We start from the raw sequence: 13,432 nt of genomic DNA on the forward strand, positions 1-13,432 counted from the left end.
GGAGAGGATGTGGGTCATATCTTCATCCGGTGTGCTTTTGCTAAGAGGATGTGGGAGGTACTTTTTGCTTCATTCAACAAGCCTTCGACACCGCCGAATATAATTGAGGATGCACTTGGTGGGGATATCATAAAACATGCTCTATGGCCAAAGTCAAGGTGGATTCCAGAACGTCTTCCTATAGCAATTGTTTGGGTGCTATGGACGAAAGAAATCAGAGAATATTTGAGCAAAGGACCAAGGAAGCATTTAAAACTTGTTGGAGATCGAAGAAGTTCTTTACAATCGGTTGTGGCCGATTTGAAGGCCTTAAGATTTCAGGACTTTGTGTGTAATTGGGATAGCATCATAACATGTGAACTTGATGTGTATCTTATGTTTAGGGTGTGCCATGTGCGGAACCTCGTAACCTAGGATCTTGCTAAGTGCGGAGTAACCTTTTGTAATTTTTATCATGTCTCGGAATAATTGAATACCTTTTACTGTTCAGAAAAAAAGAACGAGAGATTTTTTAGCAATAGTTGTTTAAGTAGTGACGGGACTACTAAGAAATTAATGGGCTGTTGTGTTATTGGCTTGACTTGACTTGAACTCTTGATCACTGAGCAGGAAATATTAGAGGTTTGACTCTCTTGAGGTGACTGGTTGCGCTTCTATATAAGAGGAATCTGACCACATCTTGAACTGTTTTTGTGTGATTGGGATTTGGGATTGGTTAGGAATCATAAATTTCATGGTCAAGGCCTTGCGCCGTCATCGTAGCCAGGGAGCTTGGAGCAACTATGGCTATAACTTGCTCATGGAGACACGGACTCATGGTTTGTTACCCCTGTAGACGTTGTCCTGTTTGTGGCCAACTTTGTAACTGGCTTGGTGTTCGGCAAGGAACAATCTCCTTCACCTGTCTTGGTCGTGGGTGACTGGGTGGGTAGCACACTATGAGTGGGCTGACGGGTGCCTACCTAAGTATTTAGCAGGGTTGCGTAGAGTGCACACCTATGTATATTGATTCCCTTATTCTCTTTGTGTTTTGAATGATAAGCTAGGGTCAGGCAGACCCTCACCTGTTTTTATTAGAAAAATGAAGGTAAAGCCTGGTCTTCTGCATCATCCAATACAATAGAGCTAAGCTTGTTATCTAATGGTGGTGTAAAATACAAAACCTGATGGTCCATTGAACTACTCTGTGCAGCTAAATAGTCTGCAGCAAAGTTACAATCTCTGAACACGAGTGAACACCACTGATTCAAAATCAGTACGCAAATGATGGATATGTGCAACCACATTTGACGTATACTATGGAGGGGCCTCTCTTTTGTTATGAATGTTTGTTGCCAGTAGAGTCAGGCTGCACTTGACTTCTTGTCATCCCCTCCTGCGTAAGCACGAATCTAGGCCGTCTCTACTTAGACCTCCAAAACCAGTTCTATCTATATGTATTAAGTTAGTTTTAAATATCTATATGTTTATTTATTTTAATCACTTTATTCTTCAAACTAGAGACTAGGGATGTTGCTCACTTGGGAAAAAAGAATACCACAGGAGGTGTTCATAGAACACACAAACATTACCAAATGATGGGCAGGGCTGGACCTTAAAATTCCCTCGAAGTAGTGCAATAATAACGCAGATTGAATTAATTCTGTAAGTCTGTCACTAAGTTATATAAAACTTAGTAACATGGCTTCTCATTTGGGCAAATGGCTGCAGGAAAGATTGGGAGTACGCTATCATGTGTGTCAAGGCAATCTCGGGTAGCCATCGCCTTAAACCTTGTAGCCTACAGAAACTACAGGCAGATCCGCAGATATGAACAAACGTGCAGTGAACCATTAATGATCTATGGTGCACTGTACACATCCTCTTTTAGGAATTCAGACTGTCTGTAACATAAAGAATTTCGTCTGAAATTCTGAATAAACACTTTCAAACCATCGAAGGTATTTGCAATGCCTCCCTTCTTGCACATAATTTTCTGAGTGAACCAGGAGACTCCTATTAAGATGACAGGTTGATACAGAAGCCCTCTCTGTGAATTACACACGTCAGTACTTCTTTCGTGGCCGGCAGAAAGACATGTATAAATCGCAGTCGGCACGACATGTTTTCCTGCATACGTCTCATTTTCATGTAATGCACATAACATAAGTAAAAAAGAATTGACTTTAATGAAGCTTGATCAGAACTCTAATTCATTCACGGTAAGCTAAACTTCACTTAATGTTTACATTTTCAATGTAAAGTTTCTTGAGAACCCTTTGATTTTGTCTGTGATTTTTGCAATATACCATTTATAACTTTAGATCTGTCTTACCTGCAAGCAAGCATGTCCACTTCCAATTCTATCTAACCTAAAGTAGCTTTGGTTGGTATACTTTCCTCGTCAATGAACTTGGATCGATAGAGATGGGCATCCAACAGATCATTCAAGTCTATCGACACACATTAATTAATGCTAATAAAAGCATTAAGAGGGACAACTTCTTCTACAACAATGTCACATGCAAAATACTCAAATATTGTTTGTGTTTATACAAAAGAGTTGAAATTAACCGAAGAAAAAGAAATGGCCAGTGGAGCAAGTTATCCCAAGAACCAAATGTTAAGGTAGACAGCAAATCAATGGTTAATGGACCATATATTACAACAGTTGTCCTGGCTATTCAACTTATGTAACTGGGAGAATCATGACGGATCATCGTTTGTCCCATTATCTTGAGCTCACTAGCTAGCATATCAACCATTGAAACTTGCAAAATCTACGTTCAGAGTTTTTACAGGAGCACCACCCAATACTTGGTAACGACTACAAAACTTTGTTGGGTATTTGCACCATCACATGCTTTTGTGTTAAGGGGAAATTCTCACGCAACCTGTAATTCTAATAAAAGAGACACACTACTGCTGCAGTTTGTTTTGCTTTATACAATCTTGGCTCTGCTCTCTGGTTTTATTTTAGTTTTACTGATGGATGCCATAGCCAACCAGTTTCCTTTGACGCCACTTGGGAGTCAATGGGCTTGGACTAAACTATCATTAGACCATTTTGGACAATCCAGTGTGATGGTCTAACCTGCAAAAACAATGTACTCAGTTTCCGCCGTGGTGTCAAGTGCTACATATACAAGCCACCTGATTTGATTTCGAAATTGTGCTAAAATTGGGAACGAGTTTACTTCGTATTTGTTTTCCTGTACTCAAATTATTTGCCTCGTTATCCAAGTGATGCATTATGACTGGTGGTGTCAAGTGTCAAGTGTCAAGAAACTGATGGAATACATGTTAGACCTCAGCGCGATCAAACAGATGAGCGTTCAGCGTAAACACTCAGTACAGAGTTTACATACAGGGGTGTGGACAAATTCAAATCTACATGTTACCCTGTACCTATGCAAGTGATTGTAAATCGTGAAGCTGGAAAATAAATTAATTGTGCAACAGGAAATATGTAAATAAAAAAGCTCTAATCTGTATCTAGCCTCAAATAATTATGTACTATGAACGATTTGTATTATGAGTTGTTAAAGATGATATATTGTGTTGGGGAAAATAATATCAATCGATTCCCACTAAGATAATTTGTACTTGGACAATCTACTACTCCAATAAAAAAATCTAATATTTCACTACAACCAATAATTACAATCCTAATCTATAGATATAACTATCACAAACAAACAATAAAAATATAAAGCAAGTAAAACATACTACAACACAAAGATGTACCGTGGTTCAGCCAATGATGCCTACTTCCACAAGAGCTAATCCTTTTATAAATATGGAAATGAAGATTATAATCACTCCTCTCAAATCTCTCAACCTTACTAGATCACTTCTCTCTCTTTACAAGCTTTTTTCTTTGCAAGAGTTTTCTCTCAATTTTGATTGCTCTCAAAATTAGGTTTCTTTACAAGACTTAGGTTTTCCAAAAACTTACTTCTGTTTTTATAGTAAACTGCAATTTTGCGACATCAGAGAAAAATAGAAACCCGACAAGTTTAGGCATCGCGGCACGCCTCGGCAAATATCAATTCGGTCTTGTAGCGCATTTTTTCGATTTTTCTCAGAAAAGTCCAGTAGACTTGTTTCGTAAGAGGGCTGAAAAAAAACTATATTCCTTTTCTCTCTAAGGGAGCCTTGGACAAGACCATTTTTTGAGCGTGCGCTCGCTCAAATCTCTTCACACAAACAATACCGAATTCTCTCCTTCTTCCTCATGTGAGGGATAACTCCAACAATCTCCCCCTCCCGAACAGTGAGGGGGGATACTTCCATGCATTCCCAAATCAACAGGAGGAGTGTGCTACCATTCCGGTGGTAGTACAACAAACATCAAACTTACCTTTTGATAAGACTTTGGTCATCATATCCGACCCGTTCTTGTCGGTATGGATTTTCTCAATACACAAATGTTTGTCTTCGATAACTTCTTTAATCCAATGATAACGTATATGTATGTACTTGGATCTAGAATAAAAACTCGAATTCTTGCTCAAATGGATGGCACTCTAATTGTCACATAGAACTACTACAAATTGTTTCTGTTTTAGCCCTAGTTCATTGAAGAACCTCTTCATCCATAGCATCTCTTTGCAACACTCAGTGGCTGCAATATACTCGGCTTTTGTAGTGGAGAGGGCAACACACTTTTGCAACTTAGATTGCCAAGAAATTGCTCCCCCTGCAAAAGTAAACAGATAACTGGAGGTGAACTTCATAGAGTCAATATCACCTTCCATATATACATCTGTGTAGCCTTCAAGTAAGGTCTTACTCCCACCAAAACACAAACACGTTTTGGAAGTGCCCTTGATATATCTTAATATCCACTTAACACCTTCCCAATGCTCTTTATCTGGATTTGATAGAAAACGGCTTACAACACTAACAACGAAAGTAATATCCGGTATTGTACACACCATTGCATACATCAAGTTGCCAACTGCGGATGCATAAGGAATCTTTTCCATTTGACTCTGCTCATGCTCACCCTTTGGACACATATTTTTGGTCATGTAGAATTGGCCACAAAGCGGACAACTAACTGGCTTCGCTTGATCCATGTTGAATCTCTTCAACATCTGCTCAATGTAGCTTTCTTGAAAAAACCATAACTTCCCACTCTTTCTGTCACGAGTGATCTGCATACCAAGTATTTGCTTTGCTTGGCCCAAATCCTTCATCTCAAAGAACTTACTCAAGTCTTTCTTCAGCTTAGATATCTTGTTGATGTTCTGGCCACCTATCAACATATCATCCACATACAGCAAGAGCACTATGAAATCCCCATCTGGAAATTTCTGAACAAACACACAATGGTCAGAAGCGGACTTTATGTAGCCATACTTCACCATAAAGGAATCAAACTTTATGTACCACTGTCTCGGTGCCTGCTTCAACCCATACAAACTCTTTTTCAGCTTGCATACTAGGTGCTCCTTGTCTTTGACCTCAAACCCCTCTGGCTGGTCCATGTAGACATCTTCTTCAAGGTCCCCATGAAGGAAAGCTGTCTTGACATCTAGTTGCTCAACCTCTAGGTTCATACTTACGGTCAGACCTAATACCACCCTGATAGAAGTCATCTTAACTATAGGAGAGAAAATTTCATCAAAGTCAATACCTTTCCTTTGACCGAATCCCTTCACAACAAAGCGTGCTTTGTGCCTTGGATGTGGATTATTCTCCTCATGCTTGACTTTGTAGATCCACTTATTCTTGAGAACTTTTCTTCCTTTCGGTTTCTTAACAAAGTCATAAGTGTGATTCTTATGAAAAGAATCCATCTCATCATGCATGGCCTTCAACCACTTCTCTTTGTATGTACCTTCAAGAGTCTCTTGATAGTACATAGGTTCTCTACCATCAGATAGTAAAACATACGTATGTAGTGGATACTTGGTTGAATTAAGTTTGTCTCTCACAGTCGGACCTCCTTACCCCATCTTCTTGTGGCTCAAGAGAATGCACTTCATCTTGATCAGGTGGTGGTTCATGCACTTTATCTGCATCTTCTATATCAATAGGTTCTATCCCATCATGAGCTATAGGATCACCATCATGAGCTTCAAACCCATGGTTCTCTGCATTCTCAATGCCTTCTGCACGCTTCATAGTAGGAACTTCTGGTTCTAAGTCAACAAGATCATCAATGAAAGCTTCTAGTTTCTCACCATTCTCAAAGTGTGTTATGGTTTGGTCTTCCAAGAACACAACATCTCTACTTCAGATTACCTTCTTGTTAATCCGATCATAAAGTTTGTAGCCAAACTTCTCATCCCCATAACCCAGAAAAATGTATTGCTTGGCTTTGTCATCAAGCTTAGATCTCTCATCCTTTGGAATATGAACAAATGCCCTGCACCCAAATACCCTCAAGTATCCATAATTAACATCTCTGCCTGACCATACTCTCTCTGGATAATCACTATTCAGAGGCTTCGAAGGCAATAGGTTGATCACATGTGCGGTTGTGCGTATTGCTTCTACCCAGTAATTTCTAGGTAACTTAGAGTGAGACAACATGCATCTCATCCTTTCTACAATGGTTCGATTCATCCTCTCGGCTATACCATTGTGTTGCGAAGTCTTGGGAACGATCTACTCATGACGAATCCCATGACTCTTGCAATACTCTTCAAATGGCCCAATGTACTCACTCTCATTATCTGAGCGAATACACTTCAAAGGCTTCCTTGTCTCTCTTTCCACCATACTATGGAAATACTTGAACACACCAAGTACTTTATCCTTGGTCTTCAAACTATATGCTCATATCTTTCTTGATGCATCATCAATGAAAGTCAATAAGTACAAAGCTCCCTCATGGGACTTCACTTTCATAGGACCACATAAATCTATATGTACAAGCTCAAGGACATTGTTATTTATGTGAGAGAGGAATCTTTGGAAAGACACCATGTGTTGCTTTCCAACCAAACAATGAGTACATTTATTTAAATGGGCACTTTTTATGTTTGGCAATGTCTTTTGCTTGGCAAGAACTTCCATGCCTTTTTATCCCATATGACACAGTCTTTTATGCCATAGTTCGGAGGAAGCTTCTTCTTGTACCGCATTTAACTTTGTTTTACACAAACTAGCTTGTGTTTTGTAAAGCAAACAAGTTTTCTTTCTTTTGGCTACTATAATGGAACCTTTGCTCAGTTTTTATACCTCGTTACCAAACAAGTTTTGAAAGCCATCATCATCTAACTTCCCAGTGGAAATTAGGCTTAATCAAATGTCAGGGACATGTCTTACATCCTTGAGTGTCAAGGTGTAGCCGACATTGGTTTCTACATGAACATCCCCAGTGCCTACAATCTTCGAGACTCCACTTTCTTTACCTTATCAAATTCACCACAGCTGTAGGTAGTGAAGAATCCCTTGTGCAATGTGACGTGATAGGATGCTCCTGTATTTATCACCCACTCTGTATCCTGGCATGAGGTACTAACACAACACTCACCACAATCTGACACAATTCCCACTAGATCATCATCTACTAGTGTGGTAGTATCTCAGCCTGTGTTTCCGTTCCTTTTTACCATATCTTCATGTACACAATTATTCTTCTCATCCCTCTCCAGTGTTCTACACTCATACCTGAAATGACCCTTGGTAGCACAATAGTAACATTGCCTCTCTGCCTTAGGAGTTCTAGTTTCATTCCTAGATTTGCTTCTGTCATCACCTCTAGAATGAGATGGTTTTCTGTTTTTACCTCTCCCCCGCTTCTCTGTGATAAGGATCTCTGAGTGAGAGGAGTTGCTTCATGAACCCCTTCTTGTCTCCTCATTCAACAATGCCCCGGTAGCCATCTCCATGGACATGATTCCATCCTTAGCGGCTTCGTTTAGAGAAACTACTAAAGTCTCCCAATTGTCGGGTATAGAGTTTAATAGTAACAAAGCCTCAACTTTGTCATCCATATTAATTTTCATCAAATGCAGCTGATTGATGGTATTTTGTACGTCATTAAGATGCTCAGACATTGAAGAACCTTCTTTGTACTTTGTGTTAGCAAACTTCTTAATGAGTAGCACTTTGTTGCCAGCCGACTTCCTCTCATAGAGGTCTTCGAGTTTCTTCCACAAGCCAAAAGCAGTAGTCTCTTGGGATACATGGTGGAAGACACTGTCATCTATCCACTATCGAATGTACCCAATTGCTTTTCTGTCAAGCTTGCTCCACTCAGCCACGGCTACTACTTCTGGTTTTACTCCTCCATTCTCAATGAGTGTGCCAAGTCCTTGCAATAGAGCAAGTCTTCTATCTTGGCTTTCCAAATAGTGTAGTTAGCTCTATTCAGACTAGTCATGCGAGTGTTTACAGAATGGTCCATCTTTACAAGCTATTTCAACTCAAACCTTCTCTCAGAAATTTTATCAAACACCTTTTGGGCAAGATTTGGATAACAACCTTGTTAGGCTTAATCCAACCTGGCTCTGATACCACTTGTTAGGGAAAACGATACCAATCGATCCCCACTAAGATAACTTGTACTTGGACAATCTACTACTCCAATTAAAAAATCTAATATTTCACTACAACCAACAATCACAATCCTAATCTATGGATATAATTATCACAAACAGACAATATAAATATAAAACAAGTAAAACATACCACAACACAAAGATGTACTGTGGTTCGGCCAATAATGTCTACTTCCACAAGAGCTAATCTTTTTTATAAGTATGGGAAGGAAGATTACAATTACTCCTTTCAAGTCTCTCCACCTTACTAGATCACTCCTATCTCCTTACAAACTTTTCTCTTTGTAAGGGTTTTCCCTCAATTTCGATTGCTCTCAAAATTGGGTTTCTATGCAAGACTTAGGTTTTCCAAAACCTTATTTCTGTTTTTATAGTAAACTGCAATTTCGTGGTTATTGTAGAAAAATAGAAATTGACAAGTTTAAGCATCAGCGCGTGCACGCTCTCAGCAAGACCAATTCGAGCGCGTGCCCTCTTCGATTTTTCTCATAAAAGTCCAGTAGACTTGTTTCGTAAGAGGGCTGAAAAAAAAATTATCTTCTTTTTCTCTCCAAAGGAGCCTTGGGCAAGACCATTTCTGAGCGTCCGCTCGCTCAAACCTCTTCACACAAACAATACCGGATTCTCTTATTCTACCTCATGTGAGGGATAACTCCAACATATTTCTCGACGAATCCAAGACCTATGTGACAAACTGGTTGACACTGGAATATCTTATTAGTCAACCCAATCTCTTCATCTTAATGGCAATATGACACATTATTGTATATATGCTGTGAGAAGATTGGAGTCTGAATTACAAGTTCTGCGAATGAAGAATCATGTAATTTATCAATACGCTATATGTTGATCTAAAAAAATGGTGATCTATATAGAACTGTACGAAATTGGATAGTATCACAAATGTAAGTCGTTCACGAGTTTTAATTATTTTACATACACATTTTCCTTTAAAATATAAATGGAAGACCATTGTAATGAAGACAATTGCTAAGAACCATTTAACCTTTTAGTCACAATTTAGTCAACCTTTTAAAATATATCTCTTAAATGAATCAACTACTAACTCATCTAATTTTAGAAACTCAGTATGAATCCCCTCATTTGATTAGCTCTAAGTTAGACTTGTGATTTGAAGTTTTAAGAATCTTGGTGCGGCCACTTGGCATTTTACATTGAAGCAAGTAAATCTTTAAGTTATGCCGGAAAACAGGAAAATAAAAAAGAAAAATATAGAGCTTGCTTGATATACTTGATGATTAAACCACATCATTTGACCATTTACCCATGAAATTGAAATCATCTATATCCTGGACAACAAATTTTTTAGTGACCGAAAATATGTGTCGCATATCATTTTAGTTGAGGCATGAAGGTGGCAGTCTTCGAATTTTGCATTTTGATTCTCATGTGACGACAGAAAATAGTTCTAAAATTTTAAGAGGTCAACTCATTCGTTTCCAAACTCTCAGAGAACATATGCATGGACAAGCAATAAAACCAGACATGGAAGACAAAAGGGAGAAAAGAAAAATCTAAAATGTGTAAAATTATTGACAGGAATATATTAGAGCGAATGGTAAACTATAATTAATGTTGAGAGTCAAAACTAAGCTAATCCTCAAAAAAGGCAGTGATAGCGATGACAAACAAATATGTTTCCACAATTCCACCCCTATACACCTATTTAAGGTTAAAACTTATGATTTTCAAGTACATCGACGTTCCTTTTCTCTACTTCCTTTAATGAATTGTGAGTTGTGAATTGTGATCATAATATTTTCTCCAAAAAACAAAGTGCCGTTGCATTACTCAACTACTCATTCCTTTTAAGACCTTACTAGGAACTTCGTTTCTTAATACTTCTCTACAAGTGGAAATTTCATTTTTCGATTGATGCCTTTATATTCCCCTCTAGAAGCAAGAATTTAGAAGAGATCGGCATCACACTTCCTGCAGGAGAAAGAAGAGGTCCTCCATTTTTCTCATTTAGTGTATTCTTTTGTTCTTGCGTTCTTTTTGAATAATCTTGTAAGCATATGCATTCAGCTAAGACGTCGATCTTTTTATTCGTTCAACTGCATTTTTCTTCATTCCAAGTATAATCCCATTTTCAACTTCCTTGATCGAACTATGTATGTTATTCTGTAGGACTACTTTCTTACAATTTTTTTTGAGTATTCACATATATCTGTAGTATACAAACTGATTCTATTCTTTTCATATCATTCAGAGAAGCGTGTGGTTTTTATCTGAATTGAATTTTCTCGTTGACGTCCTCACAATTTCAAGAATGAGAAACGCTGTTTATCCATCGTTAACTTCACAGCTCTGCGGCTTTGGTAAGCTAAACCGTTATTAGGTCTTTCTATCCATTTACATTTTGATTGAGACTTGGTTTTTTTATTAAACAAGCAGGAACCAATGAAATTCAAATGCCACTGCCAATCTCAGACTTATCTCTGTATGTACTGTTTTTCCCTCCAATCTGTTTATTCCAAGATGACATGAAAATTAATTATGCATGTTTCTTCATGCTAGTCATCTCGATGCACATTGATTGTGATGGACATTTTGTTTTCTTCGACAGTAATGTATGCGGGAGTAGTTTCTTCCAAGACTCTCAAGTGTTCAATGATCAACATCTAGGTAGTTTTGCTCCATTGTCGGCTATGGAGATTCCTCAGTCGTATAACTCTATTCAGCTCCCAGGTCGTTCATTGGACAGTCCTCTACTTTATAATTGTTTTTTACATTAATATTAATACCCAAAACCTGGATAAGTCTTGAATAATGGAATCTGTTTAAGAATTCATTTGTAATTCAATTTGCCTTGGCTTCTTTTTTATTATTAATTAAGTTTGTTTTGGAGCAGGTTGGTTAACTACTGCACCCTCCACGTCGGACAAAACTTCTCAGCTCTGCTTTACGACAAGATCATCAATTTCAGGGACACAAGCAGCTGTAAGTAATATATTCCCTTGGGCCGGTGAACAATCCAAATTGATTTTCTGTTTCCATCGAGTAATATTCTACATGGAGCTCACCTGTAACTGGAGTGATCCTAAGCCCCGCTTCATCATAATTATATAATTCAATGCGAATCTTTAGTATATTTTAATAACATTTTCTCTAGTCCCTGATGCTTAGGGGCTTAAGTTTCCTACATGAATTTTGTGGTTTGAGTAAATTTGGACGGTATGCAAGTACAAAAATAAATTGAGTAGGCTTGTCGAACCGGACATACTCAGTGTGATTGACATACCTTGTTCATGAAATCGTGGCTTTCAGGATACAGAAAATGTCAGAAAGCGTAAGATGAATTGTGAATCACTGGAGCAAAAAACTCTTGTAGAAGAATCCAAGAAAAATAAAGCCATTTGCATGGAAGACCTGCGCCCTTCATATACGGAAGAACGGCCATCAGAAGCTCAAAAAAAGAAAGTAGGTAACCTGAACATTTGGAAGATGTGAGATAATTTAGATATATATGACATTACACTTGGCCAAAATCATATTAAACCTGAAGCATTCTAGCTTCCATTTCCAGTATATAAATCCTTTACGAGGTGATCGATCAAGCTTTACGATCATTTGGCCTAAATAATCGTCAGTTGGCCATGAATGATGATATTGAGGACTAATTTCGTAGCTGCATCAGCAGTATATCTTGAAATTAAACCATATATGCAAGTAGCTGGAGAGCTATACAACACAGTGTGCTGAGGCAAACTGTTGCTCGATCAATAGTTACTTACTCCACTACAGTTCTTGGTTTGAAATAGAATCAGATTATTATGTTTTTGGACTATGTGTTGCTATTGAGGCAAGGTTAATAAAAGTAATTCCAACTGCTGCAGGCAACAATGAAAAGAAGCCAAAAGATATCAGACAAAATCACAGTTCTTCAGAAGTTAGTTTCTCCTTTTGGCAAAGTAAGTAAATTGCAAGTTCGTTTTAAGTATAAGTTTATTGGATTGTAATTACAATCATTATCATGAATTAAGCATGGCTTCATTATGAGCTTGCAGACGGATACAGCTTCAGTACTTCAAGAGGCCTGCACTTACATTAAGTATCTTCAAGACCAGATAGAGGTAAATATTTTTATATTGAACTAATTGAAGTCCTAACTATTAAGTTTTATGATTAGGGCTGTTCATATTTTCATAATACTGATCTCTTAATCTTTTTCAGGTATTGAGTGCTCCTTACTTCGCCGGCAGAACTCTTCATTCACAGGTGAGCACTCTTCAACATGCCTCTGTATTTGAATATCTTTCCCCTTGAATTATTGTTGGATGCCTACTACGTAGCACTTGACAGTGTACCTAGGGTCATTAGAAGATGTTTCCTCTGACTGTTACTATCTTCTCCAGGGCGTGGGAGGAAGTATCATGGATCTTCGCAGCCGAGGGCTATGTCTAGTTCCAGTATCGTCTACTCAGAATCTAAATAAGGAAGACCAAGTCGAATATTGTGCATCAAGGAGAACTATAGAACCTCGAAGATACTGATTCCCCAAGGTGGCACCATTTACAAAGATAGCTTCTCCAATCTGCACCAGTTTCACAATTAACTTAAAACAAATGATTTGCCAAGTTACTACAATTATACCAGTTACCATATACCCTTTCTTTTATTAGAGGAAAAGAGGATATACAGAGATTGTGTAATATACAAGTGGCCGTTTGTTAACCAACTATTTCTTAGTTATTTCGGCTTACAGCATCAGAGAGAAGAGTTTCCAGTGTTTCATTTCCAAACTTGGTGTACTTAGAAATTCTTTATACATACATAATCTGATTATTCTTATTCATATAATATGTTTATGGGGAATATAATGCTTGTCCGGAAATGCTTTTGCATACATTGCATTGGGTTAAAACTCCTTACTCGGAAAATAATAATGATTTCATACTCAATAATAC

At 38.0% G+C, this 13,432-nt stretch overlaps 1 protein-coding gene across 5 annotated transcripts; it reads left to right on the forward strand.

Moving 5' to 3' along the window:
- The first annotated feature begins 10,234 nt into the window (after window positions 1-10,234).
- On the forward strand, window positions 10,235-13,337 carry LOC147481428 (transcription factor bHLH123-like). 5 transcript variants are annotated; one of them, XM_086578665.1, is made up of 10 exons: window positions 10,235-10,472; window positions 10,735-10,843; window positions 10,917-10,965; window positions 11,092-11,213; window positions 11,377-11,465; window positions 11,793-11,945; window positions 12,362-12,436; window positions 12,533-12,598; window positions 12,699-12,743; window positions 12,881-13,337. In XM_086578665.1, exons 2-10 carry the CDS (start codon window positions 10,795-10,797, stop codon window positions 13,016-13,018), a joined length of 786 nt encoding a protein of 261 aa, XP_086434791.1. In that variant the 5' UTR covers window positions 10,235-10,472; window positions 10,735-10,794; the 3' UTR covers window positions 13,019-13,337. The 5 variants fall into 5 exon arrangements, with proteins under 5 accessions (XP_086434791.1, XP_086434793.1, XP_086434792.1 ...); XM_086578667.1 differs by having other exon boundaries at window positions 10,920-10,965; XM_086578666.1 differs by lacking the exon at window positions 10,235-10,472 and adding an exon at window positions 10,487-10,636.
- Window positions 13,338-13,432: the final 95 nt, after the last annotated feature.

Source organism: Coptis chinensis, chromosome 8, assembly GCF_015680905.1.
Source record: "Coptis chinensis isolate HL-2020 chromosome 8, ASM1568090v1, whole genome shotgun sequence".
Taxonomy (NCBI): domain Eukaryota; kingdom Viridiplantae; phylum Streptophyta; class Magnoliopsida; order Ranunculales; family Ranunculaceae; genus Coptis; species Coptis chinensis.

Coding starts and splice junctions, on each gene's coding strand:
- LOC147481428 (XM_086578665.1), top strand. CDS start 10,795: ATGAGAAACGCTGTTTATCCATCGTTAACTTCACAGCTCTGCGGCTTT. Junction 10,844..10,916: donor TTCACAGCTCTGCGGCTTTG/GTAAGCTAAACC, acceptor TTATTAAACAAG/CAGGAACCAATGAAATTCAA. Junction 12,744..12,880: donor GCAGAACTCTTCATTCACAG/GTGAGCACTCTT, acceptor TATCTTCTCCAG/GGCGTGGGAGGAAGTATCAT.